Here is a 24,360-nt window from a genome sequence, read left to right on the forward strand (position 1 = left end):
GTGAAATTTGTCCACCAAAAAGTGTCCACTATTGCCGCGGACACTTTTTTTTTGGCTGTGGACAAATAAAATGGGGCTATGGACAAAAAAAAAATGTCCACCAAAAAGTGTCCACCTATAGTGGATGCTCTAATACATGTAGAATGTCAATATAAGCAATGAGTTAACATTCTTAAAGCACTGTGTTGACATTTTCAAAGCATTGTGTTGATATTTTCGGAACACTGTATTGACATTTTCATCCAAAACCCTAATTTGGAGTTTTTTTTTAATCTTTTTCGATTTAATTAATAAAAATGAAAATCACACATGGCAAATTGTAGACCACACGTTTTCTAAAATCCTATGGCCTTAAATTAGTCGTAGTTAGCAATTAAATGATAAGTTAGCAATTGATCACTCCCCCATTGGATTATTTGTCTTACTAATTTATATAAGTAGTTTTATTTCATGTGTCAACAAAAATACTTTGAAAGCGTCAACTTAATGCATAATTTGAATATATATTAAAAAGAAATTATATATTATGGATAAATAAGAAAATTGATATAAAGGGATTTAAACTGCCATGAGAGAAAATGCACATTTTTAATTTCTCCATTAGGAAGCATTTTCTCTACATGTTGATATGTGGTTAGTAATTAATTACTATATAAGGTAATTATAGTCACAGGATTTCACTTATAATGGGACTGATGATATATGTTTGGACAGAACCGATCCGAATCATCTAATGCATTCTCTAATCCATTTCTTACGCCACCCCTCACAAACATTACGCCACCCCTCACAAACATATTATATTATAGTGGGGTCCACTCTCATGTATGTGAGGAGTGGAGCAGGAAATGAATTAGGAAATGCATTAGGTGATCCGGATTGGGACAGAATAAGTAATCATTTGAGTTAAATTACAATATAAATATCATAATTTAATATTTCTTTCGTCCCACAATAATATTCACTTTTTTTTTTAGTTTGAGATGAGACTTATTCTTCGATAGTAGTTTTTTCTTTCAACCTCTCTATTATTTTACTAATTATGCATTAAAACTTATAATTAATCAAAAATGTATATTACTATGGGAGGGAGGCATTAAATATTTATAGAAATGAATCTGAAACTAAGACATGTGGAAAAACCATTGAAGCCAAATTTGAGCAGTGGATTTTATTAAGTTGTGAGAGGTGGATTAGGAATGGAGTAGGAAAGGTGGTGCAGGAGATCCTTTCGGAAACTTGAGACGGGCAAAATTGTTCTTTAAATGGGTTGTTTGATTCACACTGATTAAAATGAATTTTTCAATGATATTAGTCAACTCATCTTTATATTTCTCTCTTGATTTATACACCGTCTGTTGAACTACTCTCTGTTGACTCTGTGGCTCTCGTTCTTCCTCAATTCCTCTCTCATCTCACCGCCGATGCGCCGCCGCCGTTGACTACCTCTCCGCTTGCCATCATATTACTTGCTTTAAGGTAATGATAGTATTATTTCTTACCATCTTAATGCTAATGATATTTCTTACCATGTTAATGCTAACTTTAGAGTGCTATGAGTATTGCCATATGAATATTATGATCATATCATGTTCTTGTTACTAGAAAATTTGCAACTTCAAAACTGATTTATCATGTCCATATTCATCGTCCTTGTACTTGAAATTTGGCAGATCAAAAGAAGTTTTTCACAAAAGAATTAATCCTGTTATTCCAGTATGGCTGGGGCATTTCTTCAAGTCGTTCTTGATAATCTAGGCTCGCTTATTAAGGATGAGATTGGACTGATCCTAGGCGTTGACGATGAGATGCAGAAGCTTTCGAGCACCCTAACCACCCTTCAAGCCGTGTTGGAAGATGCCGAGGAGAAGCAAATCGAGAGCAGGCCAATTCGAGATTGGCTGCAGAAGCTCAACGTCCTTGCTTATGAGATTGATGACATCTTGGATGAGTGTTGCACTCAGGTGTCCAAACTCAAACACACTGGCAGCAAACTGAGTTGCAACATCCTCGATAAGATTGGGTTCGGTCACAAGATTGGAAGGAAGATGAGACGAGTCACGGGAAAACTGGAAGGTGTTGCTGCAGAGCGCACTAAGTTTCATCTGCGAGAGATGCCTGTTGATAGGCCTAGAGAAGTTGCCGCCTCGCGTGAGACGGGCTCCATGTTGAACCAGTCTGATTGGATTTATGGTAGAGAGGAAGAGAAAGACAAGATTGTGGAGATGTTGGTGAATGAGGTAAAGGAAAATCAAGATATATCTGTGCTGCCAATCATTGGTGTGGGCGGTCTTGGGAAGACAACTCTTGCACAGTTAGTCTTTAACAATCCGCGGGTGGTGGACCACTTTGATATAAGAATTTGGGTTTGTGTCTCCGATCATTTCGAATTAAAGCCTTTGGTGAAAGCAATGATTGAAGCCGCCACAGGGAGCACGAGAGTTGCGGATATGCAGCAGTTGGATGTTGTAGAGCGTCAACTGTGGGAGTTGTTGAACAAAAAAAGATACTTAATTGTACTTGATGATGTCTGGAATGACCAGCAAGAGAAATGGTTTGAGTTGAAAGATACTCTATCATGTGGCTCAACTGGCGCATCCATCATTGTCACCACACGCCAAAAGAAGGTTGCTAATATAATGGGAACACTTCCAGCTCATTGCCTCGAGGGGTTGTCGGATGAGAATTGTTGGATGTTACTCAGGACACGCGCCTTCGGACCAGAAGAAGTGGTATCTCCACAGCTAGAAATAATTGGGAAAGAGATTGTGAATAAGTGTGCTGGCGTGCCCCTCACCGCTAAGGCGCTTGGAGGGATTCTACGGTTTAAAAGGACACAAGATGAATGGATATATGTGAGAGAGAGTGAATTATGGAAGCTCACTCCAGAAGAGAGTTTGATAATGCCAGCTTTGAGATTGAGTTATCATCATCTACCTTTGGAGCTTAGGCAATGCTTTACTTATTTTGCCTCTTTTCTCAAGGGCCATCAAATTCAGAAAAAAGAATTGATCCTTTTGTGGATAGCTCATGGTCATATTTCATCAAAAGGTAATATACAAGTTGAAGATGTTGGAAATCAAATATGTAATGAGCTACTACTAAGATCTCTTCTACAATCAACATGCAACGACATGATCAATATGCATGATCTTGTTCATGACCTAGCGCAATCAGTAATGGAGAACAAAGTCCCACGAATACAAAGTGAAAGAAATATTTTGAAAACCTCTACTATCCGCGAGGTAAATTTGGTAGATAGAACTGTCTTGTTTCCCAAAACTTTTCAGCAAGATATGAACATTTCTTCCCTATTGGAGCTCACAAGTTTAAGAGTATTACATGCAAATGATAAAGGGATAAAAGTTTTGCCTCCTTCCATCGGCAATCTTAAACATTTGCGATACTTGAATTTGTCTACATCTACAATTTGCATGTTGCCAAACTCATTATGTACTCTTTGGAATTTGCAAATTCTCAACTTGGATTTCTGTGACAGTCTATTGGCTTTACCTAAGAAGCTGACATCCTTACATAATCTTGAACATCTATGTTTGTCATATTGTAAGTCATTGTCAGAGATGCCCTCTAAAATGAGAGAGTTAACTGGCCTCAAAACATTAAGTATGTTTGTTGTGGGTGTCAAGAAAGGTAACCAACTTGAGGAACTGCAATGCTTGAACCTCAGCGGTGAGCTTGAGATTCGACATTTGGAGAGAGTAAATGATTACTTGGATGCAAAGAAAGCAAATATTGCTGATAAAAAGAATCTCAGAAAGTTGAGGTTGTCATGGGAAAGAACCGATTTATCCAAGTTAGAGGAAGATGTTGATGAAAAGGTGTTGGAAGCCCTTGAACCTCACCCCAATCTTGAATATCTCTGGATAGAGGGCTTCAGTGGTAGATATCTTCCACGTTGGATGACAAATTCAACTCTGGAAAAAATTGTTGTGATTGATGTTAGAAACTGCGCAAATTGTATGCGTCTTCCAAAACTGGGCGAGCTAACTCATCTTAAAAGGCTGTTTTTACAGAAAATGGGGATGGAGTATATTATTGAAGAAGTTGGAAGTCGAAACCCAGTAAAGATACAGTTCTTTGCTCTTGAAGAGTTGCATTTATCAGGCCTCCCAAACCTAAAGAGGCTTTCGAAGGAGCACGAGGGAAACAAAGCATTCCCAAATCTTAAAACGCTATGGATTACGCGTTGCGCTTCACTAATACTGCAACCACTCCCGTCCCTCCGAAAGTTGGATAATCTAAAATGTAGTGGCTCGACTCTGGCTTTATTATCTGAGCAGGATATTCCTAGGCAATTGTTTGTGGAAATTGAGGAGAGCCTGGCATGTTTCCCATTAGAAACGCTGGTAAAGTACAGTAAGCTCCGGTCATTGACAATTGGGGGTGCAAAAGATATCTCGGTGACACGAGAAGGTCTAGAAGCCTTAAAAAAGCTCACCAGTTTACGTCTATTATGTTGCGATACAATGACATGTATTCCACAAGGGATGTTACAGCATCTCACTGCTCTGTGCCGGCTCAAAATAGTTTCCTGCCAAGAAATAATAGAGTTGCCAGAGGAGATTAAACATCTTCATAATCTTGAATGGCTCCAGTTATCTCATCTTCCCAATATGAGGTGCTTATCACAGGCTTTGCAGCTCCTCTCCTCACTCAAATTCCTACACCTGATCTATCTTCCTGAGTTGGAATTACTCCCCGGCCAGCTACCATCTCTTCATACGCTTGATATTTGCGATTGCCCGAAGCTTGTATCAATTCCAGCTCTGCCAAATGTGAATGACCTAAGTATCAGCCTATGCCCACAACTAGAAAGACGGTGCCAGAGAGGAACGGGAGAGGATTGGCACAAGATTTCCCATATTCGCCACCTCCGAATTCCTTATAACTAATTCAGTACCACATGCAGATGAATGATGCGTTAAGTGAGGTCAGAGATTGGTTTAGTTGTATGAAACCACGTGATGTCAAAGCCCCCCTCAGCGTACATTCTCCGGATTTCGTAGGTCTTTTCCTTTTCCATCCTATATATGAAGCTCTTCCTGCTCTTTCACTCTCTCTCTCTCTCTGTGCTAACACGAACCATTCTGTTGCACTTGCGCATATCAGCAACCTATGCAGGATCCTGCATGCTGCACGGATTGCACAGGGACGGGCTTTCAAGCAACGTGGCTCGAAGAGCCTCCTCTAACCAGGTAGAACCAACTAACACATTTATATTAGTTGATGTGTTAATTGTGATTCAAACCCAAGACCTTTGATCTCATCTTTTTTTCTCTTGCAAATGCTCTTGTGTGTGTTTTATTCCTTCTCTTTTATGATTATAATATGCTTTGATACCCAAAAAACCAACATTGAACCTAAGAAATGCACATATTCAGAGACAAAAATATACTACTATTAAGATTCACTAATTATCATTGCAGATGGAACAAAAAATCATCAGTAAGAAATATGAAGAAACTTAATCACCTCAAAATTGGGGAAAACAAAAACAAAAACAAAACCACCAAAATTAATTCTATATATACATCTCTAACTTTCATCACAATCGACAGGAAATACCTTATTACTGACGGCGGCGGCGTCTACGAACATCGCCGAGCTCATCTCCATCTGGCAAATCCTCACCGCACCAAACAGCTTCTCCGGCAGCTCCTCCTCCGTCTTCCCCTCCACCAAAAACCCCAAATCCACCGTCACCGCCTTCACGCACCCCAGCGCCAGCTTCAGAATCGTCGCCGCGACGGAGGAGCTGCCGATGTCGACGTCGATCTCCAGATAATCCGCCCCGCGGTGGTAGCTGCACCCCACCGCCTTCCCGAGGAGGCACGCCGAGTACCTCCCCACCGCCGCCTTCAGAATCCTCGGTCCTTTCACGATCTTATTCACGATTTTGAATCGGCCGTCGCGATACTCGTCCGATCCGTTTACGAAATCGGAGAGCAGCGGATTCGATCCGATCGATTCCCCTTCCCCTTCCCCTTCCTTGCTCGAGAAATAGAAAACCACGGAGTGATGCTCGCGGCCGGGGATCTGGAGATTCACCGCGATCACGAACGGCGCTGATTGCTCCGATCCCGATCCGCGGCGGATCGCGCTCATCACGCGGTTGTCGCGGCGCGCGAGGAGGTGGTCGAGCCTGCCGTTGGATCGGATCCAGTCGACGCCGGCGGGATCGAGGAGGTAATCGCCGGCGGGAGATTTGCTCTTTTTGGTAGGGTAATTAGCTCCTCGGACGGAGAAATTGTCGCCAGGAGGCGCCGCCCAGCCGTTGGATCCGGTGGTGAGATCCACGTGTTTCAAGGATCCGCGGCGGATCGCTTCCTCTCTCCAATCTTCCATGGCCGTGGAAGATCGCTTCATTTGTTTCAACGAGCACATATTAACGGTGGCGGAGGAGAGCTCCGCCGTGATTAAATAACGGTTATTGGATTTGGAGGGAAAACGATTTGGGCGGTTATATAAGGAGGGAGAAGTTAACTACCTTTTCATTTTACATATATTTATTTAGAATTAGAAATGTTTTAGAAATAGAATGTAGAGAGAGATGGGGATGAATGTGATTCTAACTCTCCATTTTTTTTTTAAATTCATTGCTCTCGTCAAATTCTGATTTTGTTATATAGTCTCCGTACTACTGTTGATCTAACGATTCGATCTGATTATAATCAACTGAGAATGTTACGTTGACATGACTTGCTTACTAAATTATATGGCACAATCCAATTGTGTGGCATTAACATGACGTTTTCCACCGTCGTCCGATTGTGTCAGGAAGTGGTGTTAGCGCTGAAATATATGGATTAGCTGCGAAATTAGATTAATAAATAATTTGGTAATTACGTAAATAGTAAAATTAGTGTGCATGACTGGAATTTAATGAAAGTTTAGAAATTTCAATACAAATGCATTATTTGTAATATTATCATAATAATAATATTATCAATACAAATGCTAATATTAACATATTAGCATTTGTAATATTATCAATACAAATGCATTATTTGTAATATTATCATAATAAAATAATAACCATTTATAATACCACTACCACACGTCCACACCCATATGCATATTAACCAGATAAAATACAAGTAGAGATAATATAAATAACAGAAAATTTTGATATTTCTATAATATTTGAGGCTCTCCATGATTTAAGGTTTGATTTTTAAGTCACCTATCCTTCAAACAAATACCTCTCATGTCTCTCTTCTTTTTCAAATAGTGTCAACTTTCTTTCATAGACAGAAGAAATATTCCATCTTCTTCTCATTCTTTTTCTTCTCAATCATTTAGTTGGGAAGAAAAAGACTTCAACATTTTTTCATCATCAAAAGGTACTGCTCCTTATACTACTACTCCCATTTTCAAATTTCAATCTCCATTTTAATGCCATTGCACAATGCACAATTTTTTTTTAAACATTGAACTAATGTGAAATTGCCATAACATTTTACATATTTAAATGCATTTGGAATTGTCTTGTGTTTTTTTATATCTTTTGATCAGTCCTTTTTTTCCTGTCGTTGAGGCGGAAAACTGAACCAAGAATTCTCTTTGTTTATCATAAATCGAATCATTGTTCATGTTATGTCTCGTATTTCACAACCGACGCGAATATTTCCAAACGTAGGCATCAAGAACTACCAATCATTGTATGGCAACAAGAAGAAGAGATGCTCTCCCTGGCAAGGAGAAGGCATCACCTTCTCCAAAAACAGGAGCAGCAAGGCTTAAAGGAGTTGTAAATCAAATCTCCCTCAAACCAAAAGTTTCAACTGCACCACAAAAAGAGACGAGGCCGGTAGCGTCGAAAGCCCCAGCTTCTTCCGGTGTTTCCAAGGCCATTACAGGTGTTTCCAAGGCTATTACTACAGGTGTTTCCAAGGCTACTGCCGGTGTTTCCAGGACTCAGACGAGGAAACCACCCTCCCCGGCCACTCCAAGCACGCCAGCAAAGACCAGAACACGATCCTTGGATAGCAAGACAGCAACTCCTACACATAAGACGCGCGTCCCAACTGCTGTTGCTGCCGCTGCTGGTGCTGCCCGCCGTGCCTCCTCGCGCCTAGTCAAGGCCGTGGTTTCCCCTAAGGTGGTGGGTGCTGCTGCTAAGAAATGGAAACCGGTGGAGAAGGAAGAAGGAAAGCGTCGCCTCTCCACCAGTTCGTCTGTGGGCAGTGGGAGAAGAAGCAGCATCGGCTCGAAGAAGGAGAGTGGGTGTAGTGATCCAGCAACAAAGGAACAACGTGTCAATCCTGAAAGAAATGAAGATCTAAGCATTTGCAATCTTCCTGAATCTGAAATGCAGCTCCAAGATATCGAATACTCTTACCTCAATGAAGCTGCTGATGGCATCGATGATTTAGTAAGAGAAGATCCAACAGTTCGTATTGCCGGATCTTCTACAGAGTCACCTGCCAATAACAAGACAATTGAAGACAATTCTCGTGCAGAGGCTAAAGAGAAAGAGGTCAAAGTAGCACCAGAGGAGCAAGCAGCGGTTGCAGTTGAGTCTAAGGAAACCGAGCCAGCAGTTGAAACGAAGCAAGAAAACTCAGCTACTCAGAGGCAGCAAGATAAAACACATGGGAAGTATGACTCACCAGTTTCCAACGATGTAATCGAGGAGACAGCAAACAAGCTTCGTGAGAATAAGGCAAACAAAGTGAGGGCGCTTGCTGGAGCGTTTGAATCTGTCATCTCGTCGCAGGATAAATGACAAACCACTCAAGGATGATTGATATATACTGATGCAAGTGGAACATATTGTGTTTTATGCTGACTGTTGCTTTTTTTAATTTGATCTTTATCTTTTACAAGTTATTAGTATCAAACACCACTAAAACTGTAAAAGGTGATCCTTACTTGATATATTTCGGTCTTTTAGTTCATATCATGGTAGATAACTAGTTCATCATCAAGACTATTAGCTCCTGTCAATTCCTGATTCGTCTCATCGATAGAATGACAAGATAGCTCAAACTCCAGCTAAAATGTTACCATCTGTAAATATAATTCATCTCATAGATAGATATAAATTGATAGTTTATCCCCATCAGTTATTTCTAGATCAACATCTGCAGTGGAGGCGCGCTGGTGGTCAATAAATTAAACCACAAACCTACACACTACCTGAAGCAGAAAATGATCTATTGATATCTTGTTTTGTAATTTACAACAATTCCTATATTGATGGTGTCATTTAATACATTAAATGAGCATCAACAACAAAGATGTCAATGTAGTAGAGACCAAAATAAGAATAGTTCCACAAATAAAATACAAAGTGATGATCTAAAAACCATAATCAAACAAATGCCAAGAACAGGTAACCGAAGGCTGTAAAAATATGTATCAGACATACAAGACGCCAGTTTTATCATCACACAAAAAGTGGACCATTTATTCATAATACAATTGACATTCAAATCATGCTTCTAAATTCTTGCAGTTCTAGCTTTCAACAAGGTGTAACTCCTAAATTCTTTTACTTTTTTTTTCCAATGCTGCTGGAGATATCTACTTACCTCAAGTAATTGTACAGGCAGTATTTGTGTAGAGTGAATACACAGGAGAAATAAATGAGCAACAAGAGAGGACCTTAAATAGCGCGTCTACAAAGTCAAATTCTCTATCTGCACAGCGCGTTTGATCATTTAACCGTTGGAGGCGTCTGATACTGATCCGCTGCCCCGTTGCTGAACTTCCCACTTGCCTGCTTCATCTGAAAACTCACTTGCTTGGGCAGCTTGGGAAGGAAAAGGGAGAGAAGCATCTTCTCCAGAGACTGAGCCGTGTACTTGGCGTATTTACTCGTGCTAGGGTCTTGCTCAACCAATGGTCCATAGTTCTGCATATAGCTGCGATAAACAGGCACAATGGCTTGAACTATGGCCTGACATGTTTTCTCGCGGAGATCCTTGTCAGGAATAACCCATTTCGACTGCTTTGCATACATGTCATCAAAGGCTTCGTTGAATTCCTTCAGACGCTCTTTCACCAGATTACGAGCTGTGGCACGCCCCCCTGAGAACAAGATCAGACCCTCCCTGCTTAAATGTGTGGGAAGCTTGCCCCAGCTCTCTCTGAGAAATATAGCGGAGTAATACTCCTTGTACTGGTCGTGTTCGCTCAACCAAGGCTCTCCCACAATGCCTCCTAGCTTCGTCCCTTTTAGATACTTGTACAGATGTGAATGGTTGTTCATCAAGAACACATATGAAGGGACTGCGTCTTCATAGCCCTTTGACCACGCCTCCAAGTTGAGCTCGATGGCTTTGACTAGATTCAGAAGCTCGGTGATGAGGATCCGCTCTTGGAAACTTTCGTGCTTCCAGCTTCTCTCGATGACTAAAACTTGAGTGAGGATCGGCTTATACTCATCGCCAAGGAGTTTGTTACAATAATCAGTGATGAAGGTGACTACTCTTGGGATGCTGCAATCTGCAGGAGGCGGGGTTTGTCGTTGCAGCTCGACCTGGACTAAAAGCTCCCAGAAAATCTCACATGAGCCTTCGATCACTCTCTTGATCAGATCCCTAGTCATGTTCTGTATCTCAGCACAGGCAGCTCCACCGAAAAGCCGGTTGAAATCCAACCTAAGTTTATTTAGTGATGCAAATATATCTAAAAGCTTCAACAGCTTGATGGGATCCTTCTTACTCTCAGTCACTGTTCTGCCAAACTGCAAGAAAGCGAGAATCCCCGCCTGCGCAGCTATCTTAGGGAAGCAGCTCTTGGACACGTCTGGTCCCATCCGATCAAACACATCGTGGCAGAGCTTGTATTCGGCCTCAAAGAGGTGCTTCATGGCAAACTCCAAATGCTTGCCCCATTGAGCAATATAACCCTCTATGCTCGCGACATTATTGAACTCAGACACCGATATTTCAAGATAATCCAGATTGAGAGCTCGTAAACTTGCTCTAACATTCGAGCTCCTGACCTCCACGTAGATGGATATACACTTCTCAAGCCTGTCATTCACAGCTAACCTCCCTAATATAGCATGCAACTTCTGAATCACGGCCACGGGCAAAGGTGAAGGGGCAATGCTGGCCTGTTCGCCAGGCAAGGCCGGTGAGGACATAGGCAACGGGACACTATTCTCAGTTAGCAGCCGCTGGAGCTCACTTTCCAGTCTATCCAAAGCAACATCAAGCAACCCACCATCAAGATGGCCCTTCTCCTCAGCAGTCTCCAATTCCCGGATATTCTTCAAAGCCTTCTTTAATCCTGAGATGAACCGTGTGTCCGCCACCTTATGATCCTCCAAATACTGCACAATATCACCCAGCCACTGGATAGCCATGCCACAATTCTCCCCCAAAAACCTCAACGCCTCCTCAAGGCGTTTGAGCACGCTAAGGTACCCGGGCAAGTTAGACTGAGGGTCGGACAACGACTTCTCAAGGCCGTGGATGGCATCAAAAACCTTGAGAACTGCTGCAGCAGGGACTACAGCTCTATTTATATGACCACCAACAGAGCTCAGAGCCTCACTCTCAGCACGAATAGGTCGAATTGCTACTTCCATAGATGGTAATCTTTGGTTGATCTCGTCTAATCTAGGCCCTACCTTCTCCAACGACGAACCTAAAGCTCTCGATTTCTCTAAGCTCTCCTTCAACAGCTTCCTAGCAGATATCAAATGCTCAATGCCTTTATCCATCATTTCCCCCAAAATTTATCAAAACCAACTCAATCCAGCTGGTTGTTACGAAAAAACACTAAATTAAACCTATTCTCCTTCGCTCATAGCTACAACACATCACATCAAATGAAATTAATCTGGATTGCTGTAGAAATCAACCTCCATTCTTTTCCGCGACCAAATTCACCAAATCTCAACCACAAAAAAGCACAAATGCAAAAATCCCAACAACCAGCGACCATATATAAATCAATAATTTATACACCAACCAATCTCGTTTCCCTCTGTTGGAGTATCCAACACTTACAACAACAAATCAATAATCAACAAAGCACACATACATATATGTGTGTGTGATGATCTAAAAGCCGATTTATAAAAAATCCAAAAAGTAGATCAGTTCGACAACGGCAAAAGGTTATAAACAAACAGCACCAACAACGCAATGATTCAGAGTGGGAACCTACAGATAGTGGGAGATAAATCAGGATGTGAGAGAAACGAGAAAGAACCCTAAATCGGGAACCGATAAATTTTGCTAGCTCAAGTCCAAAGGAAATCACAGGTAAATTTGGTTGTCAATTTTATATTTATATTTTGGGTTCAGACATTTTTTTTACTCGCATTTTACTTCTTTGCTTCACAAATCACACGAATATTTTTATAAATTTTAATTAAATAAAAAATATTACTCCTATTTGACAATCACGTAAATAATGTACTCCCTCCGTTTCTTCGTTGAGTCATTTTTTCATTTCGAGAAGTTTCTTCATAGTTGAGTCATTTCCATATATGGTACTAACTTTTTTCTCTTTCTTATTTTACTCTCTCTTACTTTATTCTTTCTACTTTATTCCCTATACATTTTTCTCTCTCTTACTTTTTTATCTATTTATTTAATACACCTAACATTCATTTTTAAAACTCAGTGCCGAAAAGTTTTGCCTCAGCTATAAAGAAACGGATTACTGTAATATTTCACTGATGTACTAGTAAATGAATTAAATTACTTGCATAAAAAAACATTCAAGATTCGAATCAAATTAGTCATGATTAGGGCTAAAAGGATGGGGATTAATGACAACTAACTTCATGTCTACTCATATTTTGCAAATATTCATCTTCATTGTCGGCCGTGATGTTTTTTATTTTATTAATATTGTATAAATATTTATTTGCGTTTAATGGAGTACAATTTTTAAATATCGTAATAATATTATGATGTTGCAATTGATTTTTAAGATTATTATTATCAAAATTATTTTCTCGGTAATCAAAGAGTTGGCGTGACACGTCGACTGTCACTTAACAGCTTATCTATTTTCGCTATGATAGTATTGTATTTAACCAGTCATGTCTCTTGTTATTGAAATATATCTCTTGTTATTGAAATAATTGGGTTATAAATTTTGATTTTAGTTTGTTTATATTTTACGGAGCGAGTTTGTCGTTTTGATCTTGAACAATGAGACCGTCTTTATACTTATTTTATGGAGCGGATTTGTCGTTTTATACTTATTTTTACATTTTTTCTTAAAATACATGGTGGGGTGTTTTGTTTATATTTTGGAAAGGCAATGGAAATGAATAAGGTATATATGCATTCATATAGTATGAACTTAGAGCATCCGCAATGGTTAATAGGCCAGCCATAGGCCAGCCATTCTCTCCTCTGCCACGTCAGCAACACTAAAAAAACCACCTGTCACGTCAGATTTAGGCCAGCCATAGGCCAGCCGCAATAAAAACAATTCAAAATATACTACATTTACGGAATTAAAATTGCGATATACGGAATTAAATTTACGACACATATACGGGAAAAATAATCCATTCCATTAAAAAAAAGTACAAAGATTTAAAAAAAAAAGTACATGATTTTTTTTTTAAAAAAAAGGGCTTCAACACCCGAGCCCCGCCACTCTCTACTCCTCATCGCCGCCGCCGCTGCCGCCACCCGTGGTATCTGAGCCCACGTCGGAACCCCCCAGCCTCCTCGTCGCGATCTCTAAATCAGCACGCATGCTCTCGAGCATCTCGAAAAGAATCCTCTTCTCCGTGGGGTCAGTGGCGTTCTTCCACTCTCGGAAGACCTGTAACATCTGAGCCCGCGTTTGGTTACGCGAATGGAGAGTGTACGCGAGTGGGGCGGCTGGGAGGGCGGAGGACTGGACCTCGCGGGGCGATAGGGGGAATCCGCCCCTCACAGCCCGCTGCGCCCGCTTCTGTCCAACCGGGCGGGGGCGACCAGTAAATGAAGGAGGGGATGGAAACTCCTCAGCATCCGGGGGGAGGTCGTGGGATCCGCCGCTGCTGCCGCTGTAGTCGCCGCTATAGTTAAGTCGCTGCTTCTTCGGCCACCCAGCGTCGCACCCCGCCCGGAATTTCTCCGAGTCCTTCAGCAACAAGAAGCACTCCCAGAAGGTGAACTCCTTATACTTCCCCTCCAAGGGGAACTGACTCGCGGCTATCCTCCGGGCGTCGTCCTCAGTCTGCCCACTTTTGAGCTGACGGAGGGCGTTGGCGTACAAATTCGCAAAACGGCCAACTGCGGCCCTGGTGCGTTCCCACCCCTTCCGGACCTCCTCGTTGCTGAAGTCCTTCCCGTGCGGGCAGTGCCTCTTATAGGCAGCACTGATCTTCGCCCACATGTTGACGACCCGCTGGTTGTTCGCAACCAGTGGATCGTCGCACACCTCCAACCACCCCTTGGCCACCCCGGCGTACTCATCCTCCGTCCACTTCCTCCGGCCAGGGGCAGCGGGCTGCGATGACTCGCCGACCGCCTTGCCCTTCCCCTTCCCCCTCGTCTTCTTCTTCGGCGCGGCCCGCGTCGCTGGAACGGGAGTATCATCTTCCCCGAGATCGATCCCCATATCGTGCAATGACAGAAGGTCATCGCCAGAGAACTGCGTCTCCACTGGGGTCGACGTGTGAGACGAAGCCGTCAAAAAATCAAGCGAGGGCCGATATACCGCGTCCCCTCCCGGTGACCCCTGCACCCCCCCCCCCCCCCCCCGGCATCCCGGGATACATGCCGTGCAGCATCCCCCCCGGCATCCCCCCCTGCCACATCATCCCCATCATCTGCTGCAACATCATCTGCTGCTGCATCTGGGGCATACCCCCCCACCCGGGCGCTGACTGCCCGCCGCCCGGCATCCCCCACGGCATACCCCCCGGCATACCCCCCTGGTTCCCCCCCATCGCCCACCCCCCCGGCGCACCAGCCATCATCCCCATCATCTGATTCCAAGGGATGTTAAATCCCGGGCCCATCTGCCCCCATCCAGATCCCACGGGTACTGTGGGAGTCTGAGAGCCGCTCGTCGCCGGACTGGACTCGTTGTTGTGATCCATCGATGATGCTCTTGAACAGAAAGTTAGAGAGAGAGAAAACTCGTTAAAACAAGTGGTGCAAATGAAAATGAAACGAAAATCGCGTTTATATATGATTTAAAAAAAAAAAAAAAAAAAAAAACGAAAATCGGCGCTGGCCGATCGGGCCTCTGCAATGGCGGCTAGCCGATCGGCCAGCGGATCGGCTAGCGACGAGCGATCGGCCAGCCCACGCCGATGCGCTGGCCGATTTCGCGCTGGCCGATTGCAATGGTTCGGCTAGCCGATCGGCTAGCGCGACGAATCGGCTAGCCGGTCGCTAGCCGACCATTGCGGATGGTCTTAGCCTCTAATTTCTCGTTTATGATGAAGAAAAGCTTCATTTTTCGAGCTCTTATATTTGTTGGGCCAATCCATTATTTAAATCGTGGGCTAGAAATGGGACAATTTAGTAAGTACAATAATCTCTCTCGTATTAGTAATTATTTATAGGCTATAGATTAAAATAATGTTATCTGAATGGTTTACTGACTTTACTCTGTCCTCATAATCTCATTCTACTTCAATTATAGAATTTACATTATTGATTTAATCCTAATTTTGGATAAACCATCATTTTATTGAATAATTTACATTTTGGGATTTAGGTCTCTTTCTTTGACGAATAGTAAGTTTAAATAGACTCCTATTTATTCAATCTCAAATTCTTTTATCCAAACAAATAACGTATTATTCAAACTGCATTTACCCAGATAGTGAGATCAGTCAACATTATTCAATTGACACTTCAAGAAATAATATTGATGTTGAATAATTCAAAGTAGACAAAATTGAACACAAGTTTGTTTGTCCGTCCCTCAAAATAGAAAAGTCACATAGACTAACTGCAGGAAGATGATGTTTCCAAATGAGGGTGAATTTAATTGGTTCATGTATTAAATTCAATAAATTAGATAGGATTTAGTCTGTTGAGTATAGTTCAATTTGATAGCTTTGATTCAATATTTAACGTTGGGATACTACTACTCTATCACATACATTAGTTTTGGCTCTTCATGTATTGGTCCATCATGAATCGTGACATAACTAATCCGTAGATAATATATGATAAATTTAATTTCGAATAATTTCAAATCAATTCAATCTCAGCAATCAAACATCCAACATTGAAAAGACAAAACTCACAGGTCTCCCACATATGTTGAGCTGCAGCCAAGTCCTTAAGATTATTAAAAACTAACGAATTGTTTTATTTGAAATTTGTGTACATAAAACTTTAAATGAAAATTGAGACTTTAATGGAGTACATTTTAGCAATTGCACTATGTTTAAGTTATTTCCTTTCAAATGCTTCGATGGTCTAACGAAGTTGAACATATAATCTTAAGTAGTGCATGCGCAGTTGTGTGTAAGATTCACTTATTGAGCATGTATCGATGTACTTTATCGTTCAAGCACGATATTGCGGGTCGTTGAGCACGCTGGAGCGTGAAATGAACACGCTGCTCCATTGCCCTAATCAGAACCAGTCAATGGTGCTATTTTAGTTTTGTAATAATTTCAGAAACTATATTATACATGTTGATTTTAGTCAAAGACAGCGACATAATTATCATGTGCCACGTAGCTTTACCATCTTTTTCCTCGATGCCCTCCAACTTTTTGACTTTTCCCTTTAATATCCTTATTATTCTATGATTGAGAATCCAACGCAAAAACAACACAAGAATCCAAGCCACTAAGAAATCAAAGTTGAAACATTCCACTTTCTTCTTTTTCAGATTCTACCCCTACTCCTACCCAAATTTACAATAAACCCCCCAGCAAAGTATTGGTATTAGTCAACACCTCCAACAACATAGAAATTACAAAGAAAATATTCTACTTTCTTCTCTTGCATATTTCACCCCTATCTTACCCAAATTTACAATAAAGCCCCTATAAATATATAGCTAACTCTATTTCCTTCTTTAAATCAACCCATCGAACAACCTCGAAATAACAAATCCGTCCATAATTTAAAGTCTCGATTGCCATTTTAGATTGCTGAAGTTTCTAAATTAGCAATATGTGACATTATTTCGTGAATGCATGAGTATTCACTTTTGCATTCTCCACCGCAGCAGAAATCTCCTGCTTTGCGGTGGGCGTGTGGCGGTGCTCCCACTCGTAGGTGACGATCACCGCCGTAGGATCGTCTCTCGCTCTTTCCACGTGTTTCCTCGCCGGACAGCCCTTCACCGTGCTGCACTTGTAGTACCCCCTATCATATTTAAAGAGAGTTTGATTAGCAAAAACTGGCCGTTTACTAGAAATCAAATCTCAACCACTAGATCAAAAAATAAACGGACGAGATTGAATTTTAAAATTTTGATAATTAGTGAAGGTGCACGGTAGTTACCGTGGGTATGGCGAGCCCTTGATCGGCTTCTGGCCGTATTTCCTCCATGAATACTCATCGGCCGGAATATCGGAGGCTTTTGAGCTGATTGCCGGAACCCTAATTGTCGTCTTCACCCTATTTTTCCTGAAAATCAATGAATTTCTTCAATTCAGAGATCGAAACTCACGAAATTAACCGGATTTGTCGAATCGCTTCGAAATCAATGAGCGTACCTCTTTTTGCAATGGCAGCGGGAAGGATTGGTGGTTTTGCCGGAGGAATTATCGTGTTCGCGGCATCTCTTCCCGGAGAGCGGCGGTTTAGGGGCGGAGAGCGCGCTCTTACCGTTGGAGACGCTGCCTTCGCCGGTGATCATCGACGCGATTGAGCTCCCCGACGTCGACAGGCTCAGAACGTCGTCGCCGATCGCCTCCTTGGAGAGGTCAGGCTTCCGCGGCGGAGCAGCCGCGGCGGCGGGGGAATCGCCGAATAGGTTCAGCGTCTGTGGTTCGGAATCCTGAACCGGAGCTAGAGCGCGCCTGAACCGGGCGTGACCGGTCCGGTTCAGGTCTGAACCGGCCTTTTCCGAACTCAGAAGCGTGAAAAACGACGGCTGGTTTTGGTGCGGAGCAGCGCGGATTAGTTGCTGCAGCGATTCCAAACCGGCGGGAGACGCATTGCGGTAGCCGAGCAGATCGACGGCCATTTCTGCGGCGGAGATTTAATCTGCTGAAATCTGAGGTTTTTTTTTCACTGCGAAATTGAAAATGGAAGTGCAAAAATGTGGGAAGCGGCTATATAAGGGGAAGAATGTGGACTTGTTGACGGGTTAGGCAGCCCGAGTCAAACTTTGATTACTTTAGATTAGGGCAAATTGAACTCGTAGATGTTTTATTTATCTCCTAAATTTAAAAATAAGTAGAAATAACATGTATTCTACAAGGTAAAATAATCTCTATGAATTTTTTTGATATTTCACATAATCATCTATTGATCTGAATCCTTATTTAACCATCAAAACACATATATAATACCTATAATATATAGTTGAAATTATATTCTACCAAACAGTGTTATTTTATGTATGAATATACAACTTTCATTCATTTATAAGACAAATTAAAGTTCGATCAAAATTCACCCTTTTTTTTTAAATCTACCCAATAAAAATCCAATTTCACAATGATGATCATATAATGTTACAATCAAAACCTCAGTATCAATAAGAGACTTTAGTACTAATAAATTCGTGTATTTAAATAAAAAAAATCAAACAAAGTATAAAAAAATATTGAAAACTCTTTATATACAATGAACAATTTTCTTACTTACAAGATACATTACTATTAGTACTACATAATTTCACACTTTACTATTCCAACTAAAATTAGAAAACAAAGACTCATAAAATTTGGTCATCCAATTAACAGTGAACAACTTAAATATTTAGATAAGTGCAATGTGATTACATGAATCTTGCCTACTTTATATTTGTTAGTAATATAATCTAACTTTAAGTAATAAAGCTTGACTTAATGGGACACCTAATACATCTTAAGGCTGACTAACTAAGCTTTTCACGTAGACCCATAAACCGTGATCATTACATCTTCTTTGAACCGTTGGATCAATTGAGGCAGATCGAATGGTCAATATTCAGTCAAATGAGTTTTCTACGGCCCATGTTACACTCCAACCGCGGGAGTATCATTGTCATGCCACGTGGACTTCAATGGAACTTTTGTTTTATAGTAGTAATAAAAGTAATTGAATAATTGAATGTAGTTAAGTCAAAATAAGGCTAATCCGCAGTTGCCGGTGCTAAGCTGTGGTGACCTTCAGATCACGAGTTCAAACCCTACTATTAGTTGGGAGACGTTCGGTCTTAATCCGCAAGCCCAGTCGAGCAGGATTAATCCGATTGGCGAAGGCGGTGTTGGGAACACTTGCGATAAAACAAAAAATAAAAATAAAGCTAATCCGATTATCAGAGCAGAATATAAGGGCATCACCAACGCAAATGATTCTCACTTCATGGCATATGCGTACTACGGCATGCCTCGTTGGAGGCGAATGCTTCACCTATTTTGCATGCCATGGCGTGTTTTTGTCTATCAACTAATCTTTCTTCACGAAATTTTTATATAGTTAATCTAAGTAATTTCAAAATAGGGATATTGGCATCTAATATCATGAAACTTTCAAAAAGTTTGATTTTTCCCACTAATTTTAAAATTGGCAAATAATATCACGAACTTTATCCCGGGTTTGTTTTTTCCCATGAATGAAAAAATTCTTCAAATAAACGGATTTTTTTTTGTAATTTATAGACAACAATTTTGAGAGCTTCAAGTTTTTCAATGTTTGAAGATAGTTTTTCTTGAACCACACCCTCCAAAATTATTCTTCAATCTATTAAAATAACATGAATTTTTTCATTCGTGGGAAAAAACAAACAAGGGATAAAGTTCGTGATATTATTTACCAATTTTAAAGTTCGTGGAAAAAATCCAACTTTTTGAAAGTTTCGTGATATTAGATGTCAGTATCCCTTCAAAATAAGTCTTGAGATCTTAAAAAAATACCAAGAAAAATGCATACACAATGGACATAGTTGTGGGTGTTGATGACAAGTAAAGTAAGTGCGATAACGATGAATAGTGCAAACGAAATGCATAAAGTCATAAACAATGTTATGCTTTGTGGATAGTCTATACATGCTATTCTGTGTCATATTTTGTACAGTACACTGCTAGTATCTCTGAGATGAGCCAAAATTCAATATTTGGTATATAAATGAACTATTTGGACTGATCATAAATATAAACTTTGACTGAAAAAACATGGCCTATATATCACACCATTATGTAAATCTTTCTAAGCCTACTAGGAATATATAATTGCAATTTAAATCTCATATTTTAATTTATACCATTGCCATGTATCGATTGAACTTTGATCAATTTCATCATCAAGCATTTATAGTAAATGAGTGATAAGTTAGTAATTTCATCATCAAGCATTTATAGTAAATAGAATGAGTATTATAGAGATATCTATATTTTGTAGTTCCAAATCATGTGAAAATAGATACTATAAAAAATGAAATTTATAACAAATTAAAAGACAGATACCGCATATTAATTGATCCTCTAATTGAAATTTGAACATTTGAACTTATCCCAAGATCCAAAACTTTTAATTTAAATTTAAGTTATTTATCTACTGTATAAATTAATTATTCCCACAAAAATCATTCGAGGGTAGTAAAGTAATTTACCTGACCATGTACTCCTTTAAAACGGAACAACGCCTAAAATCATCACTCATCAGCCTTCGACAGCAGCTAGCTTTTTTCTACAACACAATTAGGGTTTCAGGTGCGCTCTGTTCAATTTTCCGAAGAATTGTAAACTATGTTGTTATTGTATTAATTGATTAATTGATTGAGAAACTATGTGTGTTATATGTAGTTTAATTATGTTCATCCACCCGATTGTTTTCTGTCAACGGATTTTGAATATTTAACCTGTTTTCCTTGCCCCTTATCAAGAACGATTGCTAGCTTATTCGTGTGGTTTTTTTCATAGTGTATGATTTTGTATGTGATTCTAAAGTATTAATTCTCTGTCCGTGTGTTTTTAGGATCTTCTTCCCAAAAATCTCTGGTTCAAGATGTCTAGGGTTTACATTGGGAATTTGGACCCCCGAGTCACTGAACGGGAACTCGAGGATGAATTTCGCGTATTTGGAGTTATTAGAAGGTAAACTGCAATATATTGTTTGCTGGAAAATTTCACGATACCAATTTGCAGCTAACCACAAGGATTTCAGTGTTACTAATTGTATTTATTTTGCGGTGTATATTGTGTTGGCCTGCATCTAAACCAGATGTGAAGGTAATTTTTTCTAAAAGGGAGAAAATATGTTGATGCTACTGTTTTAAATGTCTTCTGCAGTGTGTGGGTTGCCAGAAGACCCCCTGGTTATGCTTTCATTGATTTCGATGATCGCAGGGATGCCCAAGATGCAATTAGGGACCTTGATGGTGAGCTTATGATACATTTTTTCTTGTGAAAAGAGTATGCATCTTTGATTTTGGAATTTGCTTGAGTTGAACTTGGCATTTTCACTCGAACATCATGTCTGCCAATGCGTGATGTATCTTATTTTGCTCAATGAGCTCCCTATCTTTTGTCAGTTAAATATCCCATATGGTGTGGTTATATTGTTTTATTCTGGAATAGGTAAAAATGGCTGGAGGGTTGAGCTATCACACAACTCTAGAGGCGGAGGTGGAGGTGGAGGCGGCCGTGGTGGGGGTCGTGGTGGACGCTCTGGTTCTGATTTGAAATGCTATGAATGTGGTGAGCCTGGCCATTTTGCTCGTGAGTGCCGAATGAGGGGTGGTTCTGGAAGGCGCAGGAGCCGTAGCCCTGCTGCTAGATATCGCCGTAGCCCAAGCTATGGTCGAAGGTAAGACTGGGGTCAAAATTTCAGATATGAGAGAGAATGGCATTGTTTGGTTATACGTACTTAATTGTAAGTTGTCATTATGAACTATTCTAAATTGATGCTGTTTCTCTGCTGGCATAGGAGTTTAAGTCCTCGTGCTCGCTCACCTCGTCGTCGCAGTTTGTCTCCAAGGCCTCGCAGCTACAGCAGATCGCCTCCGCCTTATCGTGGACGAGATGAAGTTCCATATACCAATGGGTATATCTTGTTTCCTTCATCATGGTTCTTTCTGTTAGGCTTATTAATTTAGAGGATCTTCCTAGTTTGATATATGTATCTAAATACTTTAGTTGGGTTCTTGTTAACTATTACTGGATTCTCCAGGAAACCTGATATTTTTGGTGATACAATATATACTTTTATTGTATTTTTAACGTGTTTAATATGTAAATATTGTTAATTTATTTTGTGCTGCATGGCTTATATCTGCAGAAACGGTATCCGAGACAGGCGTAGGAGCAGAAGCTGAGCTAGGATGTTATATGCACTTTTGAGTCTCTTCTGAAGTTCTTCAAGTTGTGTTTACTGAGCTTGGACTTATTTACGTCTTAGTTAAGATGGGCGACGCCCTTGGGTTTCGACTCCTGGATTTGGTTGTGTGATTTCTATTTAAGTAGTAAGTTTGTCACTTTAACCTTATTGTTGCCTTATCGTTTTCCCTTTATACTCGTGGACCTTCTTATAATGTCTTATATTTGGCTCTGATGTTGCTAGTTGATATTTTATCATTATAATTATATTAAAGAACACTGCTAAAAGTTTATGGTTTTGTTTTCTGTGTCGAGGTGTCTGCCTGCTACTGCTTCATTGGTTTTGTACATCTGCACTTGTGGTTTCGACCTTCTCTGCCCTGCTGTGGGATCTTCAATTTGAATTATTGTGGATCCCAGCTGGCTACTCTGCTAGATGCTACTTTTCATTGCTTTCTGCGGCTAAGATGCGTCTCTCCTCAATATTTAATGTTATGTAGAACTCCACTTGTGGTTTCGACCTTCTCTGCCCTGCTTCAAATGTGAATGATTGTGGATCCCGTTGTAGAACTTCTCTTGTGCTTTCAACCTGCCCTGCCCTGCTGTGGGATCTTCAATTTAAATGATTGTGGATCCCGGCTGGTTACCCTGCTAGATGCCACTACTTTTAATTGCTTCTCTGCGGCTAAGATGCGCCTCTCCTCAATAAATACGGTATTTGATTAGATTTAAGGATGGTGGTCGGCTTCACATGCTTCTGGCAGGTATTCAATCTACTATGTGGAAGTCGGCATTTAACTTAATCCTTAATACTGCTCTAAATGATAGTGCATCTTTTTATCAGCATGAATTCATCCCTAAGTATTTAGTTGATATTTCATGAGTTGGAAGCGAGGAACTAGGTATATATCACCATCCTTTTTTAACATAATTTGGTGTGGGAGAGTCTGAACTTCAACTTAACTTCTTGTGCATATTCCTTGCAACCTTTTATTGACATAAGATTTATAGGTGTTATGCTGTGATAATTGCGTAACGAACCCATCTCGAGCATTTGTGTGTAGCGATTAGGATTTTGGTTTGTTCTTGTCGAATTCATTTGAATCAGGGCCTGATGGTAATGAACTATCGAGGCAGTTTGTCTTCGTTAAGATCGTCATCTACTTTACTTCTGGCCGGATAGCTCATCTTCGAATGCTTTTCAATTGACATAAATTCTTAATAGGCCTCCAGAAGGCAAAGTTTTCAGCTGTGAATTTTTAGGTGTTTTGAGGATTTGATAGAGGAATTTGTATTTTATACATATAAAGTTAATGAAATATACTCTTACAAGATATGTGATTCGAAACATGTATGCCTATGTTTTAATTGATCATCTTTATTTTGGCCAATAATTGTCTCAAATTACGCAAATTTATTTATTTCTTCTCATTACCTTATATTTCTCCAAAATTTGGAAGAATAATTGTACCACCAACGCAATAATCCATCACAATTCTCATGATAGTTTTTACGGAGTAAGTATGTTTTTAATAGTAACATTAAATCAAAAAATTGTTTCACTTTAACATCATAATTTGTTTGAAATCATGTCATTTGCCAGAATTTGTAGGACAGTGTCACCAAGTGGTACACAAATCCAAATACAATCAAAGCCCTTGTGAATGACACCAAATCATGATAATTATGTGTTGACCTTGTAAGGATTCGTTAAATAATATACTCCCTTCATTCCAAGATAGAAGATAGAGGGAGTACCTTTGTAAAGTGAGAAGCTCAATTTGCCATACAATAAAAGTAGGCCTGCTTAACCGGTTCTCCGGTTCTCGGGTACCCGGAATTGGAACCGGAACCGATCGGGTAATTGAAGAACCGGAACCGAAGAATCCAGTTCCGGTTCCGGTACCGGTTCTAATATTTTCATAAATTTCGGTTTTGGTTCTAACCAGAATCGACCGGTTCTTACCCGG

The 24,360-nt window shown here is 40.4% G+C and overlaps 4 protein-coding genes and 2 pseudogenes across 7 annotated transcripts; 3 read left to right on the top strand and 3 right to left on the bottom strand.

Annotated features, from left to right (window-relative positions):
- Positions 1-1,257: 1,257 nt before the first annotated feature.
- On the top strand, positions 1,258-6,714 carry LOC125187033 (disease resistance protein RGA2 pseudogene; annotated as a pseudogene). 2 transcript variants are annotated; one of them, XR_016130929.1, is made up of 4 exons: positions 1,258-1,479; positions 1,674-5,027; positions 5,131-5,216; positions 5,580-6,714. The product of XR_016130929.1 is annotated as a disease resistance protein RGA2 pseudogene, transcript variant X1 (transcript). The 2 variants fall into 2 exon arrangements; XR_016130930.1 differs by having other exon boundaries at positions 1,674-5,023.
- Positions 5,398-6,405, bottom strand: LOC125187035 (protein ENHANCED DISEASE RESISTANCE 2-like pseudogene; annotated as a pseudogene).
- A 503-nt stretch (positions 6,715-7,217) lies between the features above and the next one.
- LOC125186968 (uncharacterized) lies at positions 7,218-8,921 on the top strand. The gene is made up of 2 exons (XM_048083459.2): positions 7,218-7,364; positions 7,661-8,921. The coding sequence occupies exon 2, from the start codon at positions 7,685-7,687 to the stop codon at positions 8,747-8,749; it is 1,065 nt and encodes a 354-aa protein (XP_047939416.1). The 5' UTR covers positions 7,218-7,364; positions 7,661-7,684; the 3' UTR covers positions 8,750-8,921.
- A 483-nt stretch (positions 8,922-9,404) lies between these two features.
- Positions 9,405-12,270, bottom strand: EXO70G1 (exocyst subunit exo70 family protein G1). The gene has a single exon (XM_048083457.2). The coding sequence runs from the start codon at positions 11,702-11,704 to the stop codon at positions 9,683-9,685; it is 2,022 nt and encodes a 673-aa protein (XP_047939414.1). The 5' UTR covers positions 11,705-12,270; the 3' UTR covers positions 9,405-9,682.
- A 4,466-nt stretch (positions 12,271-16,736) lies between these two features.
- LOC125187336 (putative WRKY transcription factor 11) lies at positions 16,737-18,168 on the bottom strand. Its single transcript, XM_048083903.2, has 3 exons — positions 17,639-18,168; positions 17,424-17,549; positions 16,737-17,285 (listed from the first exon to the last, which is right to left on the bottom strand). Exons 1-3 carry the CDS (start codon positions 18,109-18,111, stop codon positions 17,099-17,101), a joined length of 786 nt encoding a protein of 261 aa, XP_047939860.1. The 5' UTR covers positions 18,112-18,168; the 3' UTR covers positions 16,737-17,098.
- A 2,500-nt stretch (positions 18,169-20,668) lies between these two features.
- Positions 20,669-23,724, top strand: LOC125190126 (serine/arginine-rich splicing factor RSZ22A-like). 2 transcript variants are annotated; one of them, XR_007170860.2, is made up of 7 exons: positions 20,669-20,785; positions 21,051-21,169; positions 21,365-21,453; positions 21,653-21,881; positions 22,002-22,118; positions 22,353-22,536; positions 22,706-23,724. XR_007170860.2 is itself a non-coding variant. In XM_048087329.2 (6 exons), the coding sequence occupies exons 2-6, from the start codon at positions 21,081-21,083 to the stop codon at positions 22,387-22,389; spliced, it is 561 nt and encodes a 186-aa protein (XP_047943286.1). In that variant the 5' UTR covers positions 20,669-20,785; positions 21,051-21,080; the 3' UTR covers positions 22,390-22,625. The 2 variants fall into 2 exon arrangements, 1 of the variants encoding a protein (XP_047943286.1); XM_048087329.2 differs by lacking the exon at positions 22,706-23,724 and having other exon boundaries at positions 22,353-22,625.
- Positions 23,725-24,360: the final 636 nt, after the last annotated feature.

Source organism: Salvia hispanica, chromosome 5, assembly GCF_029641045.1.
Source record: "Salvia hispanica isolate PSC_SH4W2 chromosome 5, Shi_PSC_v1, whole genome shotgun sequence".
Classification (NCBI taxonomy): Eukaryota; Viridiplantae; Streptophyta; class Magnoliopsida; order Lamiales; family Lamiaceae; genus Salvia; species Salvia hispanica.